The following is a 23,041-nucleotide window of genomic DNA, read 5'->3' as shown; positions in this document are numbered from 1 at the left end:
AGCTGCTCCACAGGATTTGGCCAAGTGGGATTAGTCAAGCTGAAGCTTGGATTGACCCCAGCCTCGAGAAGGAACTGTAATCCAGTCCCTGACAAATCAGGGAGCAGAGCAAGCACTCAGGGATAAATCCAGGGAGTTTTCTGCCTGCCCCAGGGGCTGAGCTCCTCCAGCAGCTGAGCTCCTCCAGGCACTTGCCCCAGCACTCATTTCCTACCTAAGTTACATTCTGTGACTACCCAGTGCCACCTCAAACTCAGCATTTTGCAGAGGAAATGAGCATCAAACACTATTTTCATGGCAGACTGACAACTTCACACTGCTCAGAATTTTGTCACCTGCCCTGCGACATCAGAAGGGACCCTCCTGCAGGAGGACAGAGCTGCTGCCTCTGTGCTCATCCTCCTGGAGCTACTGCTCCCAGCTCCTGTCCCTGCAGAATGTGCAGAAGGAAAAGGGCAGAAAAGCAGCAGCAGCACCCCAGAGCTCCTCCAAGGCATCTCCACCACAGCCCTGCTGGGACTGCAGCCAGGGGAATCAGGTGCAGTGGGGCACAGCACAGCCTCCTTGGGAAACTGCACAGGGGCCAAGACATCCCAGGGCTTCAGCAGAATGGGAGACACACACCAGGATTTGTGATGGAATTGGCTGAAGGGAGAGAATGCAGCTCTGAAGAGAGGGCTCTGTGACAGTCACCAACACCAGCAGTGTCCACAGCCACAGCCATGGCCCTGCCCACTGCAGCCAGTACCAGCCTTGCACTGTCAGGCACCACACAAACACACCTTAAACCCAGGTTTAAGCTCTGGATATCACCTGTGTTCACCATCTCTTACATGCATCCCAGGAACAGGTACAGTGGTATCTGGAGCACACCTAGGCAGTTACCCCAGGTTAAAGGGCTGCAGATATTACACTGGGGATGATTCAAATCAGCAGAGCTCTGCTAATGACAGTAAACACCTCCCTAGACAGCCTGAGCTGAGTTAAATATTCCATTTGCACTATGTGGGTTAGAAATCCCTCAGAGGATGATGCTCATCAAGTGCATTTAAACCATTAAACCAAATGGGTGAGAAATTATGGCAGCAAGGTGCATTTCAAACCTTTTTTCACTTGTCTGTGGCTGAAAATTAAACCATGGATGGATGTGGGTTTAATTTAAAGCACACCCATCACAGGACAATTACACATCAGATCTACACCAAGCTGCAGAAAATGGTTACAGCTATGTAAATATCTGTCTAAGTAAAATCATCAAAACATTAGATCAGATAGGGCTGGTGGGAGACTCCTCAATCTCCTGTCCTCAGGGACCACATGCACTGCACAGCAGAGACCAATAAGCATCACACTGAGCACTTAAACGTGCTTGACCTCCCAGTGCCCTGTGCCTCTGCCAGGAGCAGGAAAGTAAGTGCCTGACCCCAGAGCAGAGGCAGACACCCAGCAGCAGCTGCTCCAGGTACAGCCCTGAGCTGCTCCAGGCACAGCCCTGAGCTGCTCCAGGTACACAGCCCTGAGCTACTCCAGGTACAGCTCTGAGCTGCTCCAGGTACACAGCCCTGAGCTGCTCCAGGTACAGCCCTGAGCTGCTCCAGGCACAGCCCTGAGCTGCTCCAGGTACACAGCCCTGAGCTGCTCCAGGTACAGCCCTGAGCTGCTCCAGGTACACAGCCCTGAGCTGCTCCAGGCACACAGCCCTGAGCTGCTCCAGGTACACAGCCCTGAGCTGCTCCAGGCACACAGCCCTGAGCTGCTCCAGGTACACAGCCCTGAGCTGCTCCAGGTACACAGCCCTGAGCTGCTCCAGGTACAGCCCTGAGCTGCTCCAGGTACACAGCCCTGAGCTGCTCCAGGTACAGCCCTGAGCTGCTCCAGGCACACAGCCCTGAGCTGCTCCAGGCACACAGCCCTGAGCTGCTCCAGGTACAGCCCTGAGCTGCTCCAGGTACAGCCCTGAGCTGCTCCAGGCACACAGCCCTGAGCTGCTCCAGGTACACAGCCCTGAGCTGCTCCAGGCACACAGCCCTGAGCTACTCCAGGGACACAGCCCTGAGCTGCTCCAGGTACACAGCCCTGAGCTGCTCCAGGCACACAGCCCTGAGCTACTCCAGGGACACAGCCCTGAGCTGCTCCAGGTACACAGCCCTGAGCTGCTCCAGGTACACAGCTCTGAGCTGCTCCAGGTACAGCCTTGAGCTGCTCCAGGCACAGCCCTGAGCTGCTCCAGGTACACAGCCCTGAGCTGCTCCAGGTACAGCCCTGAGCTGCTCCAGGCACAGCCCTGAGCTGCTCCAGGTACACAGCCCTGAGCTGCTCCAGGTACAGCCCTGAGCTGCTCCAGGCACAGCCCTGAGCTGCTCCAGGTACACAGCCCTGAGCTACTCCAGGTACAGCCCTGAGCTACTCCAGGTACAGCTCTGAGCTGCTCCAGGTACACAGCCTTGAGCTGCTCCAGGTACAGCCCTGAGCTGCTCCAGGCACACAGCCCTGAGCTGCTCCAGGTACAGCTCTGAGCTGCTCCAGGTACACAGCCCTGAGCTGCTCCAGGCACAGCCCTGAGCTACTCCAGGTACAGCCCTGAGCTGCTCCAGGCACAGCCCTGAGCTGCTCCAGGTACACAGCCCTGAGCTACTCCAGGTACAGCCCTGAGCTGCTCCAGGTACAGCCCTGAGCTGCTCCAGGCACAGCCCTGAGCTACTCCAGGGACACAGCCCTGAGCTGCTCCAGGCACAGCCCTGAGCTGCTCCAGGTACACAGCCCTGAGCTGCTCCAGCTACAGCCCTGAGCTGCTCCAGGCACAGCCCTGAGCTGCTCCAGGTACACAGCCCTGAGCTGCTCCAGGCACAGCCCTGAGCTGCTCCAGGTACACAGCCCTGAGCTACTCCAGGTACAGCATCCAGCTGCTGCCAGGAGTGCACGGGCTCAGAGTGAAACAGAGGCAGTGAGGGGATTCCAGCCCTGTTCAGTTCTCTGATATTTCAGAATGACTTTCAAGAGGGCAATCCCAAGGCCTTCCTGGGTGTTTGACCAGAGAAGGAACACCCCTGGGATAACACCCAGAGCACTGCTGCCTTTCCAAATGCTGCCTCCCAGCCTGCTGAGGGCTGGCAGCCCCAGCTCCCACAGCTGACACACACCCAGCCCCCGGGGCCCCGCACTCACCCGCAGCACGGTGATCATGGAGGGGTCTCGCAGACGCCCCTCCTCATCCTTGAGGTTGTACCCCTCCGGCCTCTTGTCCCTCTCGCTGACCTTCCAGAGCTTGACGGTCTTATCTGGGGGACCAGAGGCAGGAGAGCATCAAGGTGGTGCTGGATCCCCACCCAGAGCTGTGCAGAGCTCTCAGCACCGAGGGCACCCCCACCCCTGCTCCCGTCTCCTCCCAGCACGCCCCCCGTGCACAGAGCCCCCACAAACACCACCGACATGGGGGATACTCTCAGTAACGGCGTTTCCTTCACTCCCTCCTGGCAGGGACTCCATCCACAGTTTATCATCACTTCCACCAGGTTTCATACAAAACCCCATCATCCATCTTCATTTTCTCTCTTACACACCAACTCTAAAGCAGTGCCAATTAATTTTGTTTTTATTAACATACTCAATTTGGGGGGTTCACTATAAAATATTAGTGTAACAGTAAGAACAAAAAGAAACAGCATAACACAGGAGTATTTCCAAAGTAATTGTTTTGATAACCTGCCTGCATATGGAACACCACCCAAATGGAAGGGTAATATCCCTGTGAATCAAAAAACTATTTAAAAAATCAATTAACAGAACATTATGCTGTATAATTAATCTTCATTGCATTTCAATTATTTTCCCCCAATCGAGTTTAGTAAGTCTTTGAATTTTATTACAATGATCAATACAGTCAATTCTATAGCACAAAGTAAGTTGGTGATGGAAGATAATTAGACCCCTCCTTTTCCCCTGAAGTAATTAAGTCACATCCATCTTAAGGTCCCATTCATCCCAAATAATATTCCTAGATCTTCATGATATTTACTGGAACACACTATGGAACTGCTGAGCCAAATACAACTGCAAACTAAAACAAAACATCTGCAATTTCTCTTAAAAAAAAAATAAAATCCCAGGATCCTGAGAACAAAAAATATAATTTGTTGGCAGGGTAGAAGCCTCCCTGTCCTCTCAAAGGGAGGGGCTGCCATGAAAAACACCTGGAGCACAGGGACTGAGCTGCCAGAGCCATTCCCCAGCACACCTGGGTGGCTGCAGGGAGGGTTTGTGACCAAGATTTCCCAAGGAGCAGCACAGCCAAGGGCACAGCCAAGGGGACAGCCAAGGGCACAGCCAGGGGCACACCAACCAAGGGCACAGCCAAGGGCACAGCCAAGGGCACAGCCAGGGGCACACCAAGGGCACGCCAAGGGCACACCAAGGGCACACCAAGGGCACACCAAGGGCACGCCAAGGGCACAGCCAAGGGCACACCAAGGGCACACCAAGGGCACGCCAAGGGCACACCAAGGGCACAGCCAAGGGCACACCAAGGGCACAGCCAAGGGCACACCAAGGGCACAGCTGAGCACAGCCAAGGGCACACCAAGGGCACACCAAGGGCACAGCCAAGGGCACACCAAGGGCACAGCTGAGCACAGCCAAGGGCACACCAAGGGCACAGCCAAGGGCACACCAAGGGCACACCAAGGGCACACCAAGGGCACAGCCAAGGGCACAGCCAAGGGCACACCAAGGGCACACCAAGGGCACAGCCAAGGGCACAGCCAAGGGCACAGCCAAGGGCACACCAAGGGCACACCAAGGGCACACCAAGGGCACAGACAGGGGCACACCAAGGGCACACAAAGGGCACAGCCAGGGGCACAGCTGAGCACAGCCAAGGGCACACCAAGAGCACAGCCAAGGGCACAGCCGAGAGCAGGCAGGAGGGAGCCGGGCACGCACCGTTGGTGGAGAGCAGGAAATACGCCGCGTTCTGCTGCGGCAGCCATCGGATCTTGTTGATCTTCTCCTCGATCTCCAGGCTCTTCAGGTAATCGAACTCCGGCTCGTGGCTCTGGAAGGTGCTGTAGACATTGTACTCTCCCCTGCGGTGGGGCTGGTTCTTGCTCTGCGGGGGCACAGCAGCGGCTGAGGGTGCTGAGCCCAGGGCTGAGCGCCGGGCACAGCCTCTGCTGGCAGCACAGCTCCTGCTGGGCTGGGGGGAATGGACAGGGATGGACAGGAATGGACAGGAATGGACAGGGAATGGACAGGGAAATGGATAGGGAATGGAGAGGAAATGTGTGGGAATGGAGAGGGAATGGAGAGGGAATGGAGAGGGAATGGACAGGAATGAACAGGGAATGGATAGGGAATGGAAGGAATGGACAGGGAAATGGACAGGGAATGGAGAGGGAATGGAAGGAATGGACAGGGAAATGGACAGGGAATGGAGAGAAAACGGAGAGGGAATGGAGAGGGAATGGAGAGGGAAATGTGTGGAAACAGAGTGGGAATGCAAGGGAACGTAGCAGGAAGGGATGCCACCCCTCTGTCTGTCCCTGATGAGTGGCTGGCACCCCGTGCCAGGTGCTGAACCCAGCCACAGAAGAGCTGCTGGCAGCAGCTGCAGGTGTGGGATGGGCAGCCTTGGTCCCACATGTCCTCTTGAGCAGGAGCTGAGTGGGAACATTCAGAGTGATGCTGGAGGCTTAAAGTTCGAGAAAAGCAGTAGAAAAATGAAATGAGAGGAAAAGGAGAAATGAAATAGTGCTGGAAAGGCTGATGAAGTGTCTGTACATTAGATGGTTAAACACTGAGTTCTCTTTGGCATACACAGAAATAATTTTAAAACTTTGACTTTGAGAAGAATTAAAACCATCATCGGACCATGACATGTCCCATGCCCAGGTGTGATGCTTTCCTCAGGTCCTGCAGACTCAGGCACAGCAGCTGACTGGAGCAGCTCTGGGGATGCTGGGGACCATCCCAGGCAGCAGAGCTGGCACAGCTCCCCCAGCCAGGCTGGCCAGCTGCTGCCAGCACAGCAGGGCCATGCTGGGGGCTGGGGCCAAGCACTTTCTCCAGCAGGCACAGCTCCAGCTTCCAGCAGAGCATCTGCTAACACTCCCCAGGCAGGGTTTGGGAAGGGAAACATGATGGTTGTAACCACCTACACTTTCCAGAATTTTGGTGGTACAGGGGTTCTTGTGGTGGTGTCATGTCCAAGATGGGAGACGACACTTGTCACACCTTGTCACACACTTGTCACACACTTGTCACACACTCAGATGTGCTGCCTGATCCTGTTAGGCCTGGAGCAGAAGAATGCAGGCAGTGCAGTGTTTGGAAGGTGTTTGGCAGGAGATCTGGCCCTGCTGATGTTAATAGCTGCTTTTCAGCAGCCAGGAGAGCCCTGAGCTTGGGAATGCCACAGGCAGATTAGGGAGCAGCAGAATCTTCACTTGAAAGGATAGAATGGGCACTCTGCATTGACTGGCACTCACCTCCTGCTCACGCTGGAATATTACAACCCGGCCCCCCTTGTCCCCTGTTGCCAGCAACTCTCCAGTGTGGTTGAACTCAACTGTGGAGATGATGTCAGCTGGTGAAGAGAAGACAAAGACAATTTAAGTGACTGCAGGCTGAGTTCCACAGACATCCAGAAGGCACCATGCCCCTCGGTGCTCTGTACCCTGTGTCATCTCCACAAATCCCTTTTTCTGTCATCTCTCACGAAACGGGCTGGGCATTGCAGTTGTAACTGCAAACGCTTTAATCTGCATTGTTTACCCTTGAGGCAACGCATGGGAGCCGCTAATGATTGGATTTGTTTGGCCTATTTTTAGAAGGGTGTCAGAGGTTAATTCCACGGCAATTAGTGCCCAGCCGGTGCTCAGCCGGTGCCTGGGGAGCCGGAGCTGGGAGAGCTGCGCTGGGTGATGCTGTGACCAGCAGCACTTGGCCAGAGCAGCGGCCAGCTCGCTGCTGCCACGGGCACTCCCTGCCCTTCTCCCTTGTCGCTCTGCAGCACCAGGGCTGGCAGGGCAGCCCTGTGCTGGCCATGGCACACACACTGCCTGTGCTCACAGCCCCAGCGCTCAGAGCCCTCCCTGCACTGCTGCGGCTCCTGCTGCGTGTCAGCTCTGGGTGTGGCAGCAGAGAAACCCCAGAAACACAGCCTGGGCTGCCCCTCTCCCTCCCCATGAATTTATCCCAGGTACAGACTAGAAACTACCTCAGCAAACGAGAAAGGACAAAATGCCGTGACTGGCCCAAGCTCCTGGTGCCACCCAGAGCCAGTGAGGGCTTCCAGGACACCAGCCCAGAGAGCAGCCACCAAACACAGCCCCTGCTGTGCCATCACCCAGACAAGGCCTGAGCCCCTCACACAGCCATGGGCTCCCCAAAACACCCCAGACTGCATCCCTGCTAGCCAGAGACTCCAGGCAGACTGCAGGGTCAGAACAGACAACTCACGCTGGCAGTGTGGGGACTCACCAGAACACTGCTCACCAGCACAGCACACACACCACACTCACCAAACACTGCTCACCAGCACAGCAGTGCTCACAACACTCACCAAAACACTGCTCACCAGCACAGCACACACCAGTGAAACCAGCACAGCAGTGCTCACCACACTCACCCAAACACTGCTCACCAGCACAGCAGTGCTCACCAGTGCACACCAACACACCAGTGATCCAGCAGACCACACACATACCAACACTCACCAGTGCACACCAGGGCACAGCAGTGCTCACCAGTGTTCACCAGTGCTCACCAGTGCACACCAGGGCACACCAGTGCTCACCAGCACACTGCTGCAGAGCCAAGCAGGGCTGGACTGGCTGGACTGGGCCAGGGAGCTCCAGAGCAAACCCTTCATTGCCTCTCATGGGAGCCGTGTCCTGTGCCATGGGCAGGAGGTTCCCCTGCTGCCAGCACTCAGGGAGGCTCAGGGGAGCTGCAGGGGGACTGAGCTGCACTGCTCACACCACTGGGTGCTGGGCGTGGGCAGCACCTGGCAGAGGGCTCAGTCTGCTGGAGCCCAAGCTGTGAGTGGGTTCTGAACTTCTTCAGATCACCTGCTCTTCTCTCTTGTCCGGAGCTGAACTATTGGTTAAGTACCATTCCCATTTAGCAACCACATTCAGCAAACTCCTCCCAAAGGGCAGGAATGTTTAAAAGAGGCGTTTTTAACACCTGTTAGAGGCTGGGGAGGGACACTGGGACAGGGCAAGTTCCATCTGTGCTGCTGGAACCTGTCCACCTCCCTACAGCCTGTGACAGGCCTGCAGAACCAGAGCCCAGTCTGCAATTCCATGGAATGGCTGCTGGGCTAACACACACCAGAAAAACACAGCCTGGGAAGCCAAGCCTAGGCAGGCTCCTGCTCCCACAGGTAACTGCAGCCACAGCTGCTGACAGGAGCCAGAGCAAAGAGACACTTGAAATTCTGTGTTTGGCACCAAGCCTGGCTCACACAAAGGTTCCTATTCCTGCAGCATGTGCCCCCCACCCTGGAGAGCATCACTGCAATGTCGTGGCTGAGCCTGGTGTCACTGGGATGTCACTGGGATGTCACTGGGATGTCACTGGGTGTCACTGGATGACGCTGGGAACAGCTGGGAACAGCTGGGAACAGCTGGGAACAGCTGCTCCAGCAGCCAGGGGACTCTGGCTGTGGCTGGGCAGTGCATGAGCCATAGCCACACCTCACAATGACATGCTGCTTCCTTCTGAAATCACTCTGCTGAAATGTACCTGCTTTGCTCTATTTAATCCTCTCATTACCAGCTGCCAGTTTTAGGTTGTTCCCTTTTCAACGAATTAAAAATAACTTTGTGTGCTGCACTGAGGCATTTTTCAGACATGATCTAATGCAGCAGCTTGGGAGCAGGGCTGTGGTGTGAGACACCAGGGCCAGGCACCCCAGGCACCCTGTGCCCCCCAGGCACCCTGTGCCCCCCAGCCCATTCACACTGCACCCACAGGGAGGGGTGTCAGCCCTCAGGTCCTCCCAGCCCTGCTGTTCACTTATGCCCATCATCAGGATCAGACCAGGACACCAACAGAACCTGGCTAACAACACCCTTCATTAAATATTAAAATTCTCTTCTCAGTAGAAGTGTCCCCGAGCCCAAACCCAGCCGAGCTGGCAGAAGCATCACCCCCAGCACCCATGGGCTGGCACTGGCTCTTTCCTGGGCAGGAATATCCAGAGGGAAATGGGGGATCCCGGGGAGCCAACAGCCCAGGAGCACAGGGTACTCGTTCCCAAAGGTGTCAGTGAGCAAACAGCGTCAGTCACAGCCGCCTGCTGCCCCCGGACAGCCTGGCACCCGTGAGGATGCACTGGGATTCTGCTGGGGGGAGCAGAAATTTATCCCACTTCTCCCAAGGTTCCTGCGGCAGTTTTGTGACAACAGAAAGGAAAAAACCTTGCTTCTTTTTGCTTTTTCATTTCCTTCATCACCTCCTACACACTGAGTGCCCCAATGCGGGAATTTAAAGCAAACAGTTTCCATGGAGACCCAGCCCGCCGTCCTCCCTCCCATCCTTCCCTCGGCATCTCGGTGCCTTCACGCTCTCGTGCTAAAAATATCCGAGATGGGATTTGATTTCCGCCGTGGCGATACAGTTTTATCAGAAAAATGGGAGATTTACAACGCACCCCCTCCCCCTCTGGCAGCGTGGAGGGAGGAGCGCCCTGTGCCAGCAGCAGGGAGTGGATCTGGTATTGGAAGGAAAGATCAGCCAGGGAAGCTGCAGTCGGTGCTGAACCCTGGATCCCTGAGCTGCCCACACGGCCACCCCTGTGCTCCTGCCACCAGGGCAGGGTCTGGGGTCTCATCCTACTCCCTGAGCATCCCAGACACACCCTCCCTGCTCCTGGGGCATCCCAGACACACCATCCCTGCTCCCTGAGCCTCCCAGACACACCATCCCTGCTCCTGGGGCATCCCAGACACACCATCCCTGCTCCCTGAGCCTCCCAGACACACCATCCCTGCTCCTGGATCCTCTTAGACACACCATCCCTGCTCCCTGAGCATCCCAGACACACCATCCCTGCTCCCTGAGCCTTCCAGACACACCATCCCTGCTCCTGGAGCATCCCAGACACACCATCCCTGCTCCTGGATCCTCTTAGACACACCATCCCTGCTCCCTGAGCCTCCCAGACACACCATCCCTGCTCCTGGATCCTCTTAGACACACCATCCCTGCTCCCTGAGCCTCCCAGACACACCATCCCTGCTCCTGGGGCATCCCAGACACACCATTCCTGCTCCTGGATCCTCTTAGACACACCATCCCTGCTCCTGGAGCATCCCAGACACACCATCCCTGCTCCTGGGGCATCCCAGACAAACCATCCCTGCTCCCTGAGCCTCCCAGATACACCATCCCTGCTCCTGGAGCATCCCAGACACACCATCCCTGCTCCTGGGGCATCCCAGACACACCATCCCTGCTCCCTGAGCATCCCAGACACACCATCCCTGCTCCTGGATCCTCTTAGACACACCATCCCTGCTCCCTGAGCCTTCCAGACACACCATCCCTGCTCCTGGAGCATCCCAGACACACCATCCCTGCTCCTGGATCCTCTTAGACACACCATCCCTGCTCCTGGAGCATCCCAGACACACCATCCCTGCTCCTGGGGCATCCCAGACACACCATCCCTGCTCCTGGGGCATCCCAGACACACCATTCCTGCTCCCTAAGCATCCCAGACACACCCTCCCTGCTCCTGGGGCATCCCAGACACACCATCCCTGCTCCTGGCACGTCCCATCTGCTCCAGCTCCAGCAGCAGCCCCATGCAGGAGGGCTCTGGTCCCTGCTGTCCTGGTGGGGAGGCCACAGGACACCACAGGTGTCCCCCACAGGACACACTGGTGTGCCAGCAGCTGTGGCAGGAGTACAGGTCACTCCTGAGGACAGGGTGACCCCCCTGGCCATGCCCCTGGTGGCAGGGACAGCCCTGGCTCACACCCAGGGCAGAGCGTGCCCCAGCCCTCCCAGGGGCCCTGCCAGCTTTCCCAGGGGAAATGCCTTCCTTGGGACAAGGAGGAGAGGCAGGTCTGTGACCACACACCCTCATGGAATCACCTTGGTTGGAAACCCCCTAAAATCAAACCCAGGCACTCCCCCAGCACTGTCACTAACCACCACCAGCCCTGTCCCCAGGTGCCACATCTGCACATCTGTTAATCCCCCAGGGATGGTGACTCCATGGCTGCAGCCTGTGCCAGGGCTGCTCAGCCCTTGCAGGGAGGGAGTTTTCCCCAGTGTCCACCCCGAGGCCTGTCCTGGACACAGCTCTGGACACAGCTCTGGACACCCTGCTCTCCTTGCTGCGTCCATCAATCACTCCTGGACAGCACCACACACAAAGCCACAGCTGCAGATGGCAGTAAATTGGGAAGCACCATAAATAACAGCAAAGCAGGCTGCCAAAGGAAGGATTTAGATCATCCAAATCCCAGGCTGTGAGCTGCCAAATCGAGTTTAATACTGATCAGTGTGGGATAATAACTCACCACATCCACATCCCCCAAACCCATTAGAGCCCTCCAGAGAGGGATGGGGATGGAGATGATGGAGATGACTGGAGATTGGAGATGGAGATGGGAGATGGAGATGGAGATTGGAGATGAGATGGAGAGGGAGATGGGAGATGGGAGATGGAATTGGGAGATGGGAGATGATGGAGATGGAGATGAAGATGGAGATTGGAGACTGGAGATGAAGATGATGGAGATGGGAGATTGGAGATGGAGATGATGGAGATTGGAGATGGAGATGATGGAGATGGAAATTGGAGATGGAGATGATGGAGATGGAGATGGAGATGTGGCCCATGCCTGGGAGCACAGCCAAGCCATGGCACAGTGGGCACTCCCTGCCTGCTGCTTGCCCATGAGTTAGAAAGCAAGGGGGACATAAATGGGTCCTGCTAATTGAGAATAAAAACTATATCTGAAACTGCTCAGGTGGATGAAGAAAGCACAAAGAGGTAATGAAAAATGAAGAGGTTTATGGAGGGAATGTGTGACAATGGAAAAGCCAGAGCACAAGCCCAGCCACAGCTCCCCTGTGGAGTTCTCAGTGCATCCCACCTGCTCTGCATCCCACCACACCATGGCAGGGATGGAGCCTGAGCTCAGAAAGGGGTTTGGGAAGGACACAAACCTTGGAATTATAGCTGAATAATGCAGCACAGCCCTCAGCCTCTCAAGGACTCCCAGCTCTGACCCTCAGTGCCAGTGTGGGGGGCCTGGGCCATCAATCCTGCCCAAGCTGTGTGCTCCATGGCAGGGGGGGTGAGGAGGGAGGGCAGAGGACAGCAGAGGTTAAACGGCAATGCAATGGCAAGCAAAACCACATGTGATTGATCAGTATTGTTTATCCCCTGCTGGGGTGAATGATTCCCTGAGAAAAAGAAATCAATTCCACTGCACTGAGCCCAGTGAGGATCTGGAGCATCAGCAAAATGCCCTGAAACACCAAAGCTTGCTGACACCAGGGAGGGGAGCACGGCATGGCATGGCATGGCAGAGCATGGCACAGCATGGCATGGCATGGCACAGCATGGCCCAGCATGGCACAGCATGGCACAGCATGGCACGGCATGGCACGGCATGGCACAGCACAGCATGGCACAGCATGGCACAGCACAGCATGGCACAGCTCCTTGTCACCAGGACTGCTCTGCAGCACCAGCAGCAGCTGCTCCTCTTCCCCGAACTGGAATGACTCTCCCAGACTGAAGAGCTGACAATCCCGGCACGTTCCAACTGTCCCTGCCCTTGTTCCAGCAGAGCCATTTCCTGCTGAATCTCCCTCTGGCTGCCGCCCCCGGGCTCGGAGCCCCAGCAGAGCGCCCATCCCACAATGGCAGCCTGCAGTGGGAACTCGCAACCCTCTGCCGTCCTGGCAGCTGCCATTGCTGGGGCTGCTGGACAGGAAGGTTTGACACACGGGAGGTTCAGCAGGGTTTAACACCACAGGGGAGTTCAGCACAGACTGACAGGGGGCAGGGGCTCCCGCAGCCCCAGGTGCCCAGGGCAAGCACCTGAGAGCAGAGGGCAGGGGCTGCTGCAGGGCCCAGGGCAGCAGCAGAGAGTGAGCAGCCCGGGATGCCATGGGCTGGTCTTCAACAATAAAACAGGAAAGAAAGTGAAGGGCAGCTCTCAGGCAGAACGTCACTTAGTCCATCTGCACCCCTTCCCTCCTGCACCCCTGCAGCCCTGCAGCCCTGCACCCCTGCCCTCCTGCACCCCTGCCCTCCTGCACCCCTGCCCTCCTGCAGCCCTGCAGCCCTGCCCTCCTGCACCCCTGCACCCCTGCACCCCTGCACCCCTGCAGCCCTGCCCTCCTGCACCCCTGCAGCCCTGCAGCCCTGCAGCCCTGCAGCCCTGCAGCCCTGCCCTCCTGCAGCCCTGCCCTCCTGCACCCCTGCAGCCCTGCAGCCCTGCAGCCCTGCAGCCCTGCCCTCCTGCACCCCTGCACCCCTGCACCCCTGCCCTCCTGCCCTCCTGCACCCCTGCACCCCTGCAGCCCTGCAGCCCTGCAGCCCTGCCCTCCTGCACCCCTGCACCCCTGCCCTCCTGCACCCCTGCAGCCCTGCACCCCTGCAGCCCTGCACCCCTGCAGCCCTGCCCTCCTACACCCCTGCACCCCTGCAGCCCTGCAGCCCTGCACCCCTGCACCCCTGCCCTCCTGCACCCCTGCACCCCTGCACCCCTGCCCTCCTACACCCCTGCACCCCTGCAGCCCTGCAGCCCTGCCAGCACCCATGGCTGTGCCTTCCCAGCTGTGCTGTGGAACCAGCTCCTGCTGCCAGAGCATTCCAGGCAGCTCGTCTGACTGCTCTGTCCCTCGGCTCACTGCAGGATTTTTGCTGCCATCCCTGTGCCAAGAGGCTTTAGCAGCACAGCAGACACAACCTCCTCAAAATGGCTGATTTAGGCTTAGGAATAGTGATGGAAAATCCAAGTCCATCTGTAAAATATACCCTTAAAAAATGAGACTTTGTAAAAAGCAGCTGAGCATTGATCAAGTCCTCCACCCTTTGCACACTAAAACCTTTAGAAACTCCAGGGATTTCTGCCACAGAACTGTCTGGGCACTTCTCATGCATGGGCATAAAAGCATAAGCAATCCAAAAAGTGGCCTGGTTCCAAAACACCTTCTGAAAACCTGTGATTTCCAGGGACATCGCTGGTTGCTGAAAACCTGAATATCTGACCCGGGAAGCAGGAGCTCACAGCTGGTAACAATACTGAGCTCTTTGTATTCACAAGATCTTTATCTGCAGCAGGAGCACAAAGCTGCTTTTCTCCAAAGGCAGCACTGAGCTGAGCACTGCACCCAGCTCTGACCCTCAGCACATCCCTGGGTCCTGGGGATGTTTCCTTGCACAGGAGGAGCCCCTGAGCTCCCAGCCCTCCTTCTGCTCCCACAGAGGCAGGGCTGTGCAGACACGGGCGGGGATGCTGCCCAAACCTTCATGTGCCATGCAGTCTGTCTTTCTGGTCATCTTGCTGCAGCCATCTGTTAGCTGATCAGCAAAAACTATTGACTGCTTAAAAATTTTAATTACAAGTACCCAAATGTCAGCTAAGTGAGTGAAATTCAGAAGCAGCAAGCTTTGCTCTCACGTAGAGCAGCTATTTTCAGCTTACAACCCAATTTTGTTACCATCTTGCTTTGATGTCATTCTCTGTCACATTATTCCAGTTTGTTGCCCCTGGAACAAACCCCTCAGCTGAACATGGACCTGCTGTGACAGGAGCTCCTCAAAGGAACAAGGGATCCCAAAACTCTGCACACATGGGGGCTCAAGGGATGGGTGTCCATGGGCAAACCTGGGCACAGGGAGACTGAACGAGCTGCCTGCAGCTGGGACAGCCAGGGAGGCAGCAACAGGACAGGAGCACAGCTGGGGCAGTGAGGACAGCAATGGGGCAGAGGTGAGAACTGCAGTGGGGCAGAGGTGAGAACTGCAATGGGGCAGCAGTGAGAAAAAATGTTCTTAACACTCCAATTTCAGTTCTAGAGGAAAGCAAACACACCAACGCTGTGCAGACAGTCCCTGGCATTTGTTGCAGAGATTTGAATTTAATCAGCTGGGGATGGCTTAATCCCACATCTGGGGCTGTACTGAGCACAGAGATGGCATCACAGTGGGGCTGGGGCTGCCTCCCAGAGCGCTGGGCTGTGCCATCCCCACCTGGGCACCAGGACATTCCAGACTGGCATCAGCCCCCACAGTAATGTGCCAGCAGCACCTCTCCTGCCTGTCCCAGTCGTGCCCAGTGCCCCCAGGCCCTCCCTGTGCCTGTTGCACCCCAGACCCTCCTGCTGCCCTCAGGAACTGGCTCCCCTCCCTCTGGGGTGTCCCCTGCTCCCAGAGTGCCCAAGGCACTGTGACACCCCTGGCAGGTGCCCCTGTCAGTGGCTCAGTGCCACGGCTGCTCCTGGGGCACAAACCCTCACGAGGCTGCCCCAGAGCCCCTCGTGGGCCCACAGCACAAGCTCCATCTGCTCCTCTAAAACTCACCACAAACTGTGTTTTCTGCCTGCTTTAACATGTCCTCCCGTGGAATCTGGATGTCTGCGCCATCATTTTCAATCTGCTCCTCGAAGAGCTTGTCTCAAGACATTTTCCTTGCAGTATTTTAATTAAACTTTCTTTCTTTCACTTTAGTTGGGTTCATTAAGTGACGTCCTGAGCTGCTGAAATGAATTGCTTACAAGTGATTTGTGCAGCAGCTTGAAGGAGCAGATTGCAGCTATAAATGAGCCTGTCTTTGAACTTTACAAGTTTTGCCACTTGGGGTGCAGAAAGCACCCAAATGTCTCGAGTCCCTGGGGAAGGCCCCAGGTCTGTAGGCAAGGCAGCATTCCTGCCTCTGCTGGCAAGTTACACAGAGGGAAAACCACTTGTTTATAAACTACAAATGTAAATAACAAATATTCCTGCTTGAAAAGTAACAAATTTCCTATATACTTCTATCTTTAATGGAAACAAACCCCTTGTTTGTTACAGGGAGTAAATTCCAGGATGTCAGAGGCTTCCAAATGGAAGCATGGACATTCACTGGATCCAGTGAAAACCCTCCTCCAGTCAGATGGGATTTCATTAAGTTGATTCTCAAGGGAATTAGGAGTCTTTGCTGGAAGCTCTTTTTCTGTGACACCAGAAAGTGGTGCTTTCCCAGGCAGCATCAGTGGAAAACATTTTTGACCAAACTGTTGGGCTGAGATAATGTTGGCTGCAGAAGGGTTAGTGAGGTGTCTGCAGCATACATAACTGTGTTGGCTCTCCATGGCCAGCAACCCACAGCACCCAACAGCCTGCACTGAAAGCTGCAGTGACCAACAGCACGCTGCCCTCCACACCTCACCTTCTAAAAGGAGGTGAGCTGGTGCCTCATTCTCTTCCTCTCATGCTGCCAGTGAGGGAACAAGTTACTGGATGTGACCTGGCACAGGCAGCTCTGCTCCTGTGCGCTGCCCAGGCCTGCCCAGCACTCACCCAGAGACAGGGCAGGGCCCCTCTCCTGCCTGCTGAGGCTCAGCAGGGCTGAACCACATCTGCTCCGGCTGCAGAGCAGGTCCCAGTGATCCCAGTGATCCCAGTGATCCCAGTGATCCCAGCGATCCCAGTGATCCCAGCAGATCCCAGTGATCCTAATGATCCCAGTGATCCTAATAATCCCAGCGATCCCAGCAGATCCCAGTGATCCCAGTGATCCCAGTGATCCCAGCAATCCCAGTGATCCCAGTGATCCCAATGATCCCAATGATCCCACCGATCCCAGCGATCCCAGCAGATCCCAGTGATCCCAATGATCCCAATGATCCCAGCGATCCCAGTGATCCCAGCAATCCCAATGATCTCAGTAATCCCAGTGATCCCAGTGATCCCAGCGATCCCAGCAGATCCCAGTGATCCCAGCAGGTCCCAGTGATCCCAGCAGGTCCCAGCAGATCCCAGTGATCCCAGCAGGTCCCAGTGATCCCAGCAGATCCTAGGTCCCAGCAGGTTCCAGCAGGTCCCAGTGATCCCAGCAGGTCCCAGTGATCCCAGCAGGTCCCAGCTGCCTCAGTCACCCCCAGCTCCAGCTCCAGCTCCCACCCAAACGCAGCGTCCCCGACCCCTGGTGACTCGAGTGCCACTGCCAGCCCAGCCAGGTCTGGGTGAGACTGGGGGTGTCCTGCAAGGGAGAGGGGCACCCTGAGGGGTCGGGGGCACCCTGAGGGGTCGGGGACAGCCTGAGGGATTTGGGGCACCCTGAAGGATTTGGGACAGCCTGAGGGGTTTGGGACACCCTGAGGGGTCGGGGGCACCCTGAGGGATTTGGGACAGCCTGAAGGGTGAGGAGACACCCTGAGGGGTTTGTGACACCCTGAGGGATTTGGGACACCCTGAGGGGTCTGGGGCACCCTGAGGGGTGTGGGACAGCCTGAGGGGTCTGGGACAGCCTGTGGGGTCTGGGCCTCCCTGAGGGGTCAGGGATGTGGGACCAGAGCACCTGTGGGACACTCAGCACAGGTACAGCCCCTGCCCAAATGCCCAGGCGTTTGCTGGGTGAGGGTTTTAACAGCTCTGCTGCTTCCCATTGTGACAGAAATCTGGGCATTGCTTAATTCAAAACAGAAAACAAACTGCACTGTGGGCTGTGAGCTCGTCTGGGCTTCGTTCAGAAGGGGAAAAGTGAAAATACTAATTAACCCCAGTTGTTGGAACGCCCTGCAGAAACATGATTCAAAATGGGTCACAAATCATAAAATAATAATAATAAAAAAGCCACAATGCTCTGGGGACATTAAGCGATTACAGAGAGTTGTTATTTGGCTGATTTTCACACTTCATTAGTATGTGCATAATTTAACAAGTGAACGTGCTGAGGGCTGGCAACACACAGGAGCCACTTTCTGAAACACGAGCTGTGAATTGGGACAGACAGTTTGGGGCTGTTTTAAATCGTGATGGAAAAGCAACAGACATCAGTCCCAGGCCTTCAGCAGAAGGAAGGGAGCCCAGGGCCACAGGCAGGCAGGGAGGTGCCGTGGGAGGGCAGCTGCCCCTTTGGCACGGCACACAGAGCCCAGCTCCACGTGGCTCAAAGCCACTTAACACAGAGTTGGGTAAATCTGGGTGGAAACAACTCAGTGAGTCTGTGACTTTCTGCTGCACTCAGCACAGAGCCGTGGGGATGGCACTGCAGCAGGGCCAGGCTGTGGGAGATCCCTCAGAGCAGGAAACCCTCCAGCTCACTCATCCCCTCGCAGCAGGGAGAAACGGGGCAGGAAACTAAGGTGATGTATCAGACAGAGGTCATTTATCAGACAGAGGTGATGTATCAGACAAAGGTGATTTATCAGACAAAGGTGATGTATCAGTGCCACGATGGCCACCACACATGGAAGGGCAATGGCAAGATGAACAGAGCAGGGCCCAGGACCCACAGAACACTCAGGGCTGTGACACTGGGGGCTCCAGAGTCATCAGCCACGGACCAGGACAGGGACAGGGACAGGGACAGGGACAGGGACAGGGACAGGGACAGGGACAAAGACCAGGACCAGGACAGGGACAGGGACAAGGACAAGGACAAGGACAAGGACAAGGACAAGGACAAGGACAAGGACAAGGACCAGGACAAGGATCAGGACCAGGACAAGGATCAGGACAAGGACAAGTACAAGGACAAGGACAGAGCAGCCCAGGGCACGAGCTGCCCATTGCAGGGCTCCCTCAGCAGCTCACAAGGCTGGCTGACACAGCAAACACACGTGTCCAGCACAGGGAGACCTGAGCTGAGGGCAAAGGGACGGTTCAGATGGGGAGAGACGAGATTTTTGCAAGAAAAAAAATCTATTGCTCCTTTTGCCCCACAGTATGTGGCAGCCACATCTCTAATCACTGTTCCAGATTGTAATTTCCCCATATTTTAACAGAGATTCTGTTTATGAAACTGCAGGAGGATTTAGTGCCGATGAATAATGCCATGAGGTCTGGGAGATGTTTCTCTATATGATTAACTGACCAGAGGCCATTTGTTTTACAGCAGAGGCTCAATGATCCATGCACCCTGATTTATCCAGCCCCCATCTAGAGCAGGCTGGCATCCCCCTGGTGCCCAGTGCTGGAGGAGGCAGCCCGTGCAGCCCGTGCCCAGGGCTGGGCATGGCAGTGCCTCGGCTGGGCAGAGCTGGGGCAGAGCTGGGGCAGAGCCCAGACCTTGTGGGGAGCCAAGAGGCACCCGGGAGTCACAGGGAACCAGGGCTCTGCTTCTGGGCTCTGCTTCTGGGCTCTGCTTTGGGTTCTGCTTTGGGTTCTGCTTTTGGGTTCTGCTTCTGGGTTCTGCTTCTGGGTTCTGCTTTTGGGTTCTGCTTTGGGTTCTGCTTTTGGGTTCTGCTTTTGGTCTCTGCTTTTGGGCTCTGCTTTTGGGCTCTGCTTTGGGCTCTGCTTTTAGGCTTTGCTTTTGGGTTCTGCTTTTGGGCTCTGTTTTGGGCTCTGCTTTTGGGCTCTGTTTTGGGCTCTGCTTTTGGGCTCTTCCTTGCACTCAGCTCACTGGGGCACTGCTGCACACTTCTCTCACATTTCTGATTTCAGAGACAACATTTGCTGCAAAGAAAATGGGTACTACAAAATAAACTGGGGGAATTGATAACAGCCCTTCACATGGGACACTGCTGATGAAACACTGCTGCACTGTACAGTGTGTGAGAACTGGCAAGTGGATCTCACTGAATAAAAGTGGAACTGACAAATGTACTGTAATTGTCCAAATTAAACAGCTGATGGCAAGTTCCTGGCATGCTCTGGTACCACACACTTTCTCTCCATAAGCACTTGATTTTGATCAGTCTGTGTTCCAGGAGGGGATGCTGGAAAGGTGAACTTCCTTCTGAATTTGGCTCTTGATAATTGAACAAGAAATGTTACAGCTACAGAAGAAGTCTGACTTTGTCCATCCAGTGAAACACACAAAGGCCTGGGTGGCACTTATTGTTGTTTTGTTTTGCTGTACATAAATGATGAGGAGTGAGGATGCAGTGCTTTGAACTTTGGAGTATGAGCAAAGCTACAGCAAGAGTAATAAATTATGCAAAACTATTTGTGCTTAGAATGTTAATGTTTCAATGCAAACAGGCACTTTTTAAACCTCTTCTTAAAAACCAAAGAATCCTCAGGACCAAACCATATGGTTGAAGTCAGCAGCCTATAGCAAGCTTAATGCTTCTGCCAGCAAGGATTTGGGCAATTAGTTTATTAATGTGTTTATGTAAACAAAGAGAGAAAAAGTTGGGGAAAGTCTCATCCATTTCCCTCTGCCAAACTTATTGAGCATCATCAAACAGAGAAAGTGCAAATCTAAAAATCTTTAAAATCCAGCCCCAGCAGCCTGACAAGCAGAACTGGGGATGCCCTCACATAGAAGGGCTGAGCAGGGTGGTGTTTTACCAAGTCATAAAGAATGGGCAGAATGGTCCCTTCCAACCTCCAGAATCTATGGAACCTCAAGCAGAAAATACCCATATCACTTATAGTTTATTATTAAATATCCCTGACTCAGGACAGGAATATCTAATTATCCTAATTGCTTCTGCTTTGGGATGGGCCCTCTACATGTGGATAAAGGTGCCTATAAACAGCAGCATTTCTGCCTGCTCAGGCTGCAGGTCAGGTTTTATATGCTCTGAGAAGATTAACTTTATTCTTAGTGAAGAATTTAATTACAGGAAGCGATTAGCCAAGTGCTCCCAGTCAATAGAGATGCAGTTGGAGCTGTGGGAGGGGCACCTCTGCTCCTGGGCAGGAAGTCAGGAACAGTGACATTATTGCAAAGCCATTTGGGTTTAAGTGGCACCAGCCAGACCTGGATATCCACAGGCCAATTACAACATGCTGACTTCAGCAACATTCAGCAGGGCTGGGAAGGGGGAAACCAATAAAAAGGCAGCAGGAGACTGAAAGTCCATTTGAAAATGCAGGAATACATCGGTTTATAGGCTTGTTTTCTAACTGCAACACTGCAAAAATCAATGCTTTTGAAAAGTAAAAGAAATACTGCTTGCAAACTCTGCTAGCCAGAAAACTGCACTTGCTGATAAATGCCCTGTTTTCTCTGCTTTTGGAGGACAGGACAAAAGAATGCCTTCAATACTTGCCATCTCTTGAAACCCTTTCCCTGCACATTAATAACTGCAGCTACTCACTGAGCAAGAGAAAACTGTAATTAAATACACCTAAAACAGCCTTGGAGCCTCCAAATAGCACTGCCAAGGACCAGCAGAGGCTGAGCCCAGCAAGGACCAGGCTGCTGCTGGCCCTCAGGTGGGAGCTGCCCTGGTGGGACACACTGGGGTGCACACAGGGCACCCAGGGCACAGCTCGCTCCGAGGACACTGTGCTGCCTTTTTCTGCTGCTAGTTGCACCCAGGTTGGACACACAGCTTTTCCAGGGGGGTTGGTCTCATCTGAAGAGAAAAAAATGCAGATGAAAAAAGCCTTTTTCTGGCAAACCCTGGTCCTCTTGATTTCATCACCTCATCAATAACTTTGCACGTTGTCAGAAACAGATGGCAGGGAAAGAAAGAGGTTTAGTGAGGCAGCAGCTATCAGGAGATCAGGAACAAAGTCTGGAATTCAGCTGTAGCAGCAGCTCAGAGTGGGGCACAGCTCCTCCCTGGAGCCAGGAGAACCGTTCCCAGGCAGGGAAGTGAAAAGCACACGCTGCTCGGGCTGGCTGCAGCACCCTGAGGGCAGCAGAGCTGGGCTGCAGGGCTGGCACTGGCCATGGCCACTGCTCTGGGCACCCTGGCTCAAGGCACAGGCTGTAAACGCTGAGGAAGTCGAGCAGGTGCTTTGCCCATCCCCAGCAGATGCTGGGACCGGCAGGACCTGTCCTGGCACGGACAGACAGCTCCTGCACATCCTGGCACGGACAGACAGCTCCTGCATGTGGGAACAGGAGTGTCCCTGAGGAGATGTGTCCTCCCAGAATGCACAAGGAGCAATAAAATGAACCTGAAAACAGCCTCACAGGTTCCTTCTCAGGAGAAGCAGAGACCTCTTCATTAAAGACACAAAGCCTTCAAGAACAGTGCTCCAGAGCCTCCTGCTGCCCTGGGTCCTGGCAAAGGGACACGCCAGGTGTGAGCAGAGTTTGGAGCAGCCCCTGGCAGCTCTGTGCAGAAGGTTGGTCCTGTCTCTGCAGGAGGCTCTGGTCTCCTGCACCCCTGCCCTGCTGCTCCCACACCAGCAGCTCCGTGGCTGGACCCACCCTCGGCCCCGGGAGAAGCTGGAGCCGGGAAGGGGCAGGGCTGAGCGAGGGAGCGAGCTGACAGTTCACTAGGGGTAGTGAGTGTGTCTATCTGTCTGTCTGTCTGTCTGCAGCCAAGCACAGGGACATGCACAGCAGCAAGTGGAAACACAACCAACTGCCCACAAGGGCTTTTCAATCCACAGCTGCTCATCCCTGAGAACAGGGATCCCAAAAACCTTGTGAACATTCCTCTGCCCTGCTGCTCCCCCCACAGACAGAGCACCCCGTGGGAAAGGGGGAGATGCTTCTGCCTGAGAGAGAGCTTGGTGCAGAGAAGGCACCCTGCACTGTGGCTGGATTTGGCTGTTGAAGGAGGTGGCAGGAGAGGTGCTGAGTCAAAGGCCCCAAAAGGCAACATCCCTCTGCAACACAGACACGTAGAACCACAGCCCTCCCATCCCAGCCTGTGAACCACAGGGACACTGGGAGCACACAGGCAGAGATGCCAGGGATGGGATCTCACACCTGTGTTTAACAGACAAAGGTGTTCAACACACACCTGTATTTAACAGACAAAGGTGTCCAATACACACCTGTATATAACAGACAAAAATGTCCAATACACACCTGTATATAACAAAGGTGTTCAATACACACCTGTATATAACAGAAAAAATGTTCAATACACACCTGTATTTAACAGACAAAGGTGTCCAATACACACCTGTATATAACAGACAAAAAAGTCCAATACACACCTG

At 55.0% G+C, this 23,041-nt stretch overlaps 1 protein-coding gene across 2 annotated transcripts in view; it reads right to left on the bottom strand.

The window, feature by feature from the left end:
* PPP2R2B (protein phosphatase 2 regulatory subunit Bbeta) overlaps window positions 1–23,041 on the bottom strand; it is a 56,621-nt gene that overhangs the window by 9,007 nt on the left and 24,573 nt on the right. For both annotated transcript variants that reach the window (XM_056502524.1, XM_056502525.1), the window contains 3 exons: window positions 6,483–6,580; window positions 4,939–5,104; window positions 3,166–3,278 (listed from right to left, as the gene is read on the bottom strand). In XM_056502524.1, the coding sequence (XP_056358499.1) occupies window positions 3,166–3,278; window positions 4,939–5,104; window positions 6,483–6,580 (377 nt within the window). The remainder of the gene's footprint in view (window positions 1–3,165; window positions 3,279–4,938; window positions 5,105–6,482; window positions 6,581–23,041) is intronic.

This window comes from Oenanthe melanoleuca, chromosome 13, assembly GCF_029582105.1.
Source record: "Oenanthe melanoleuca isolate GR-GAL-2019-014 chromosome 13, OMel1.0, whole genome shotgun sequence".
NCBI lineage: Eukaryota > Metazoa > Chordata > Aves > Passeriformes > Muscicapidae > Oenanthe > Oenanthe melanoleuca.
Note: the sequence above shows the minus strand (reverse complement) of the source record. Positions and strands in the feature narration are given on the sequence as shown.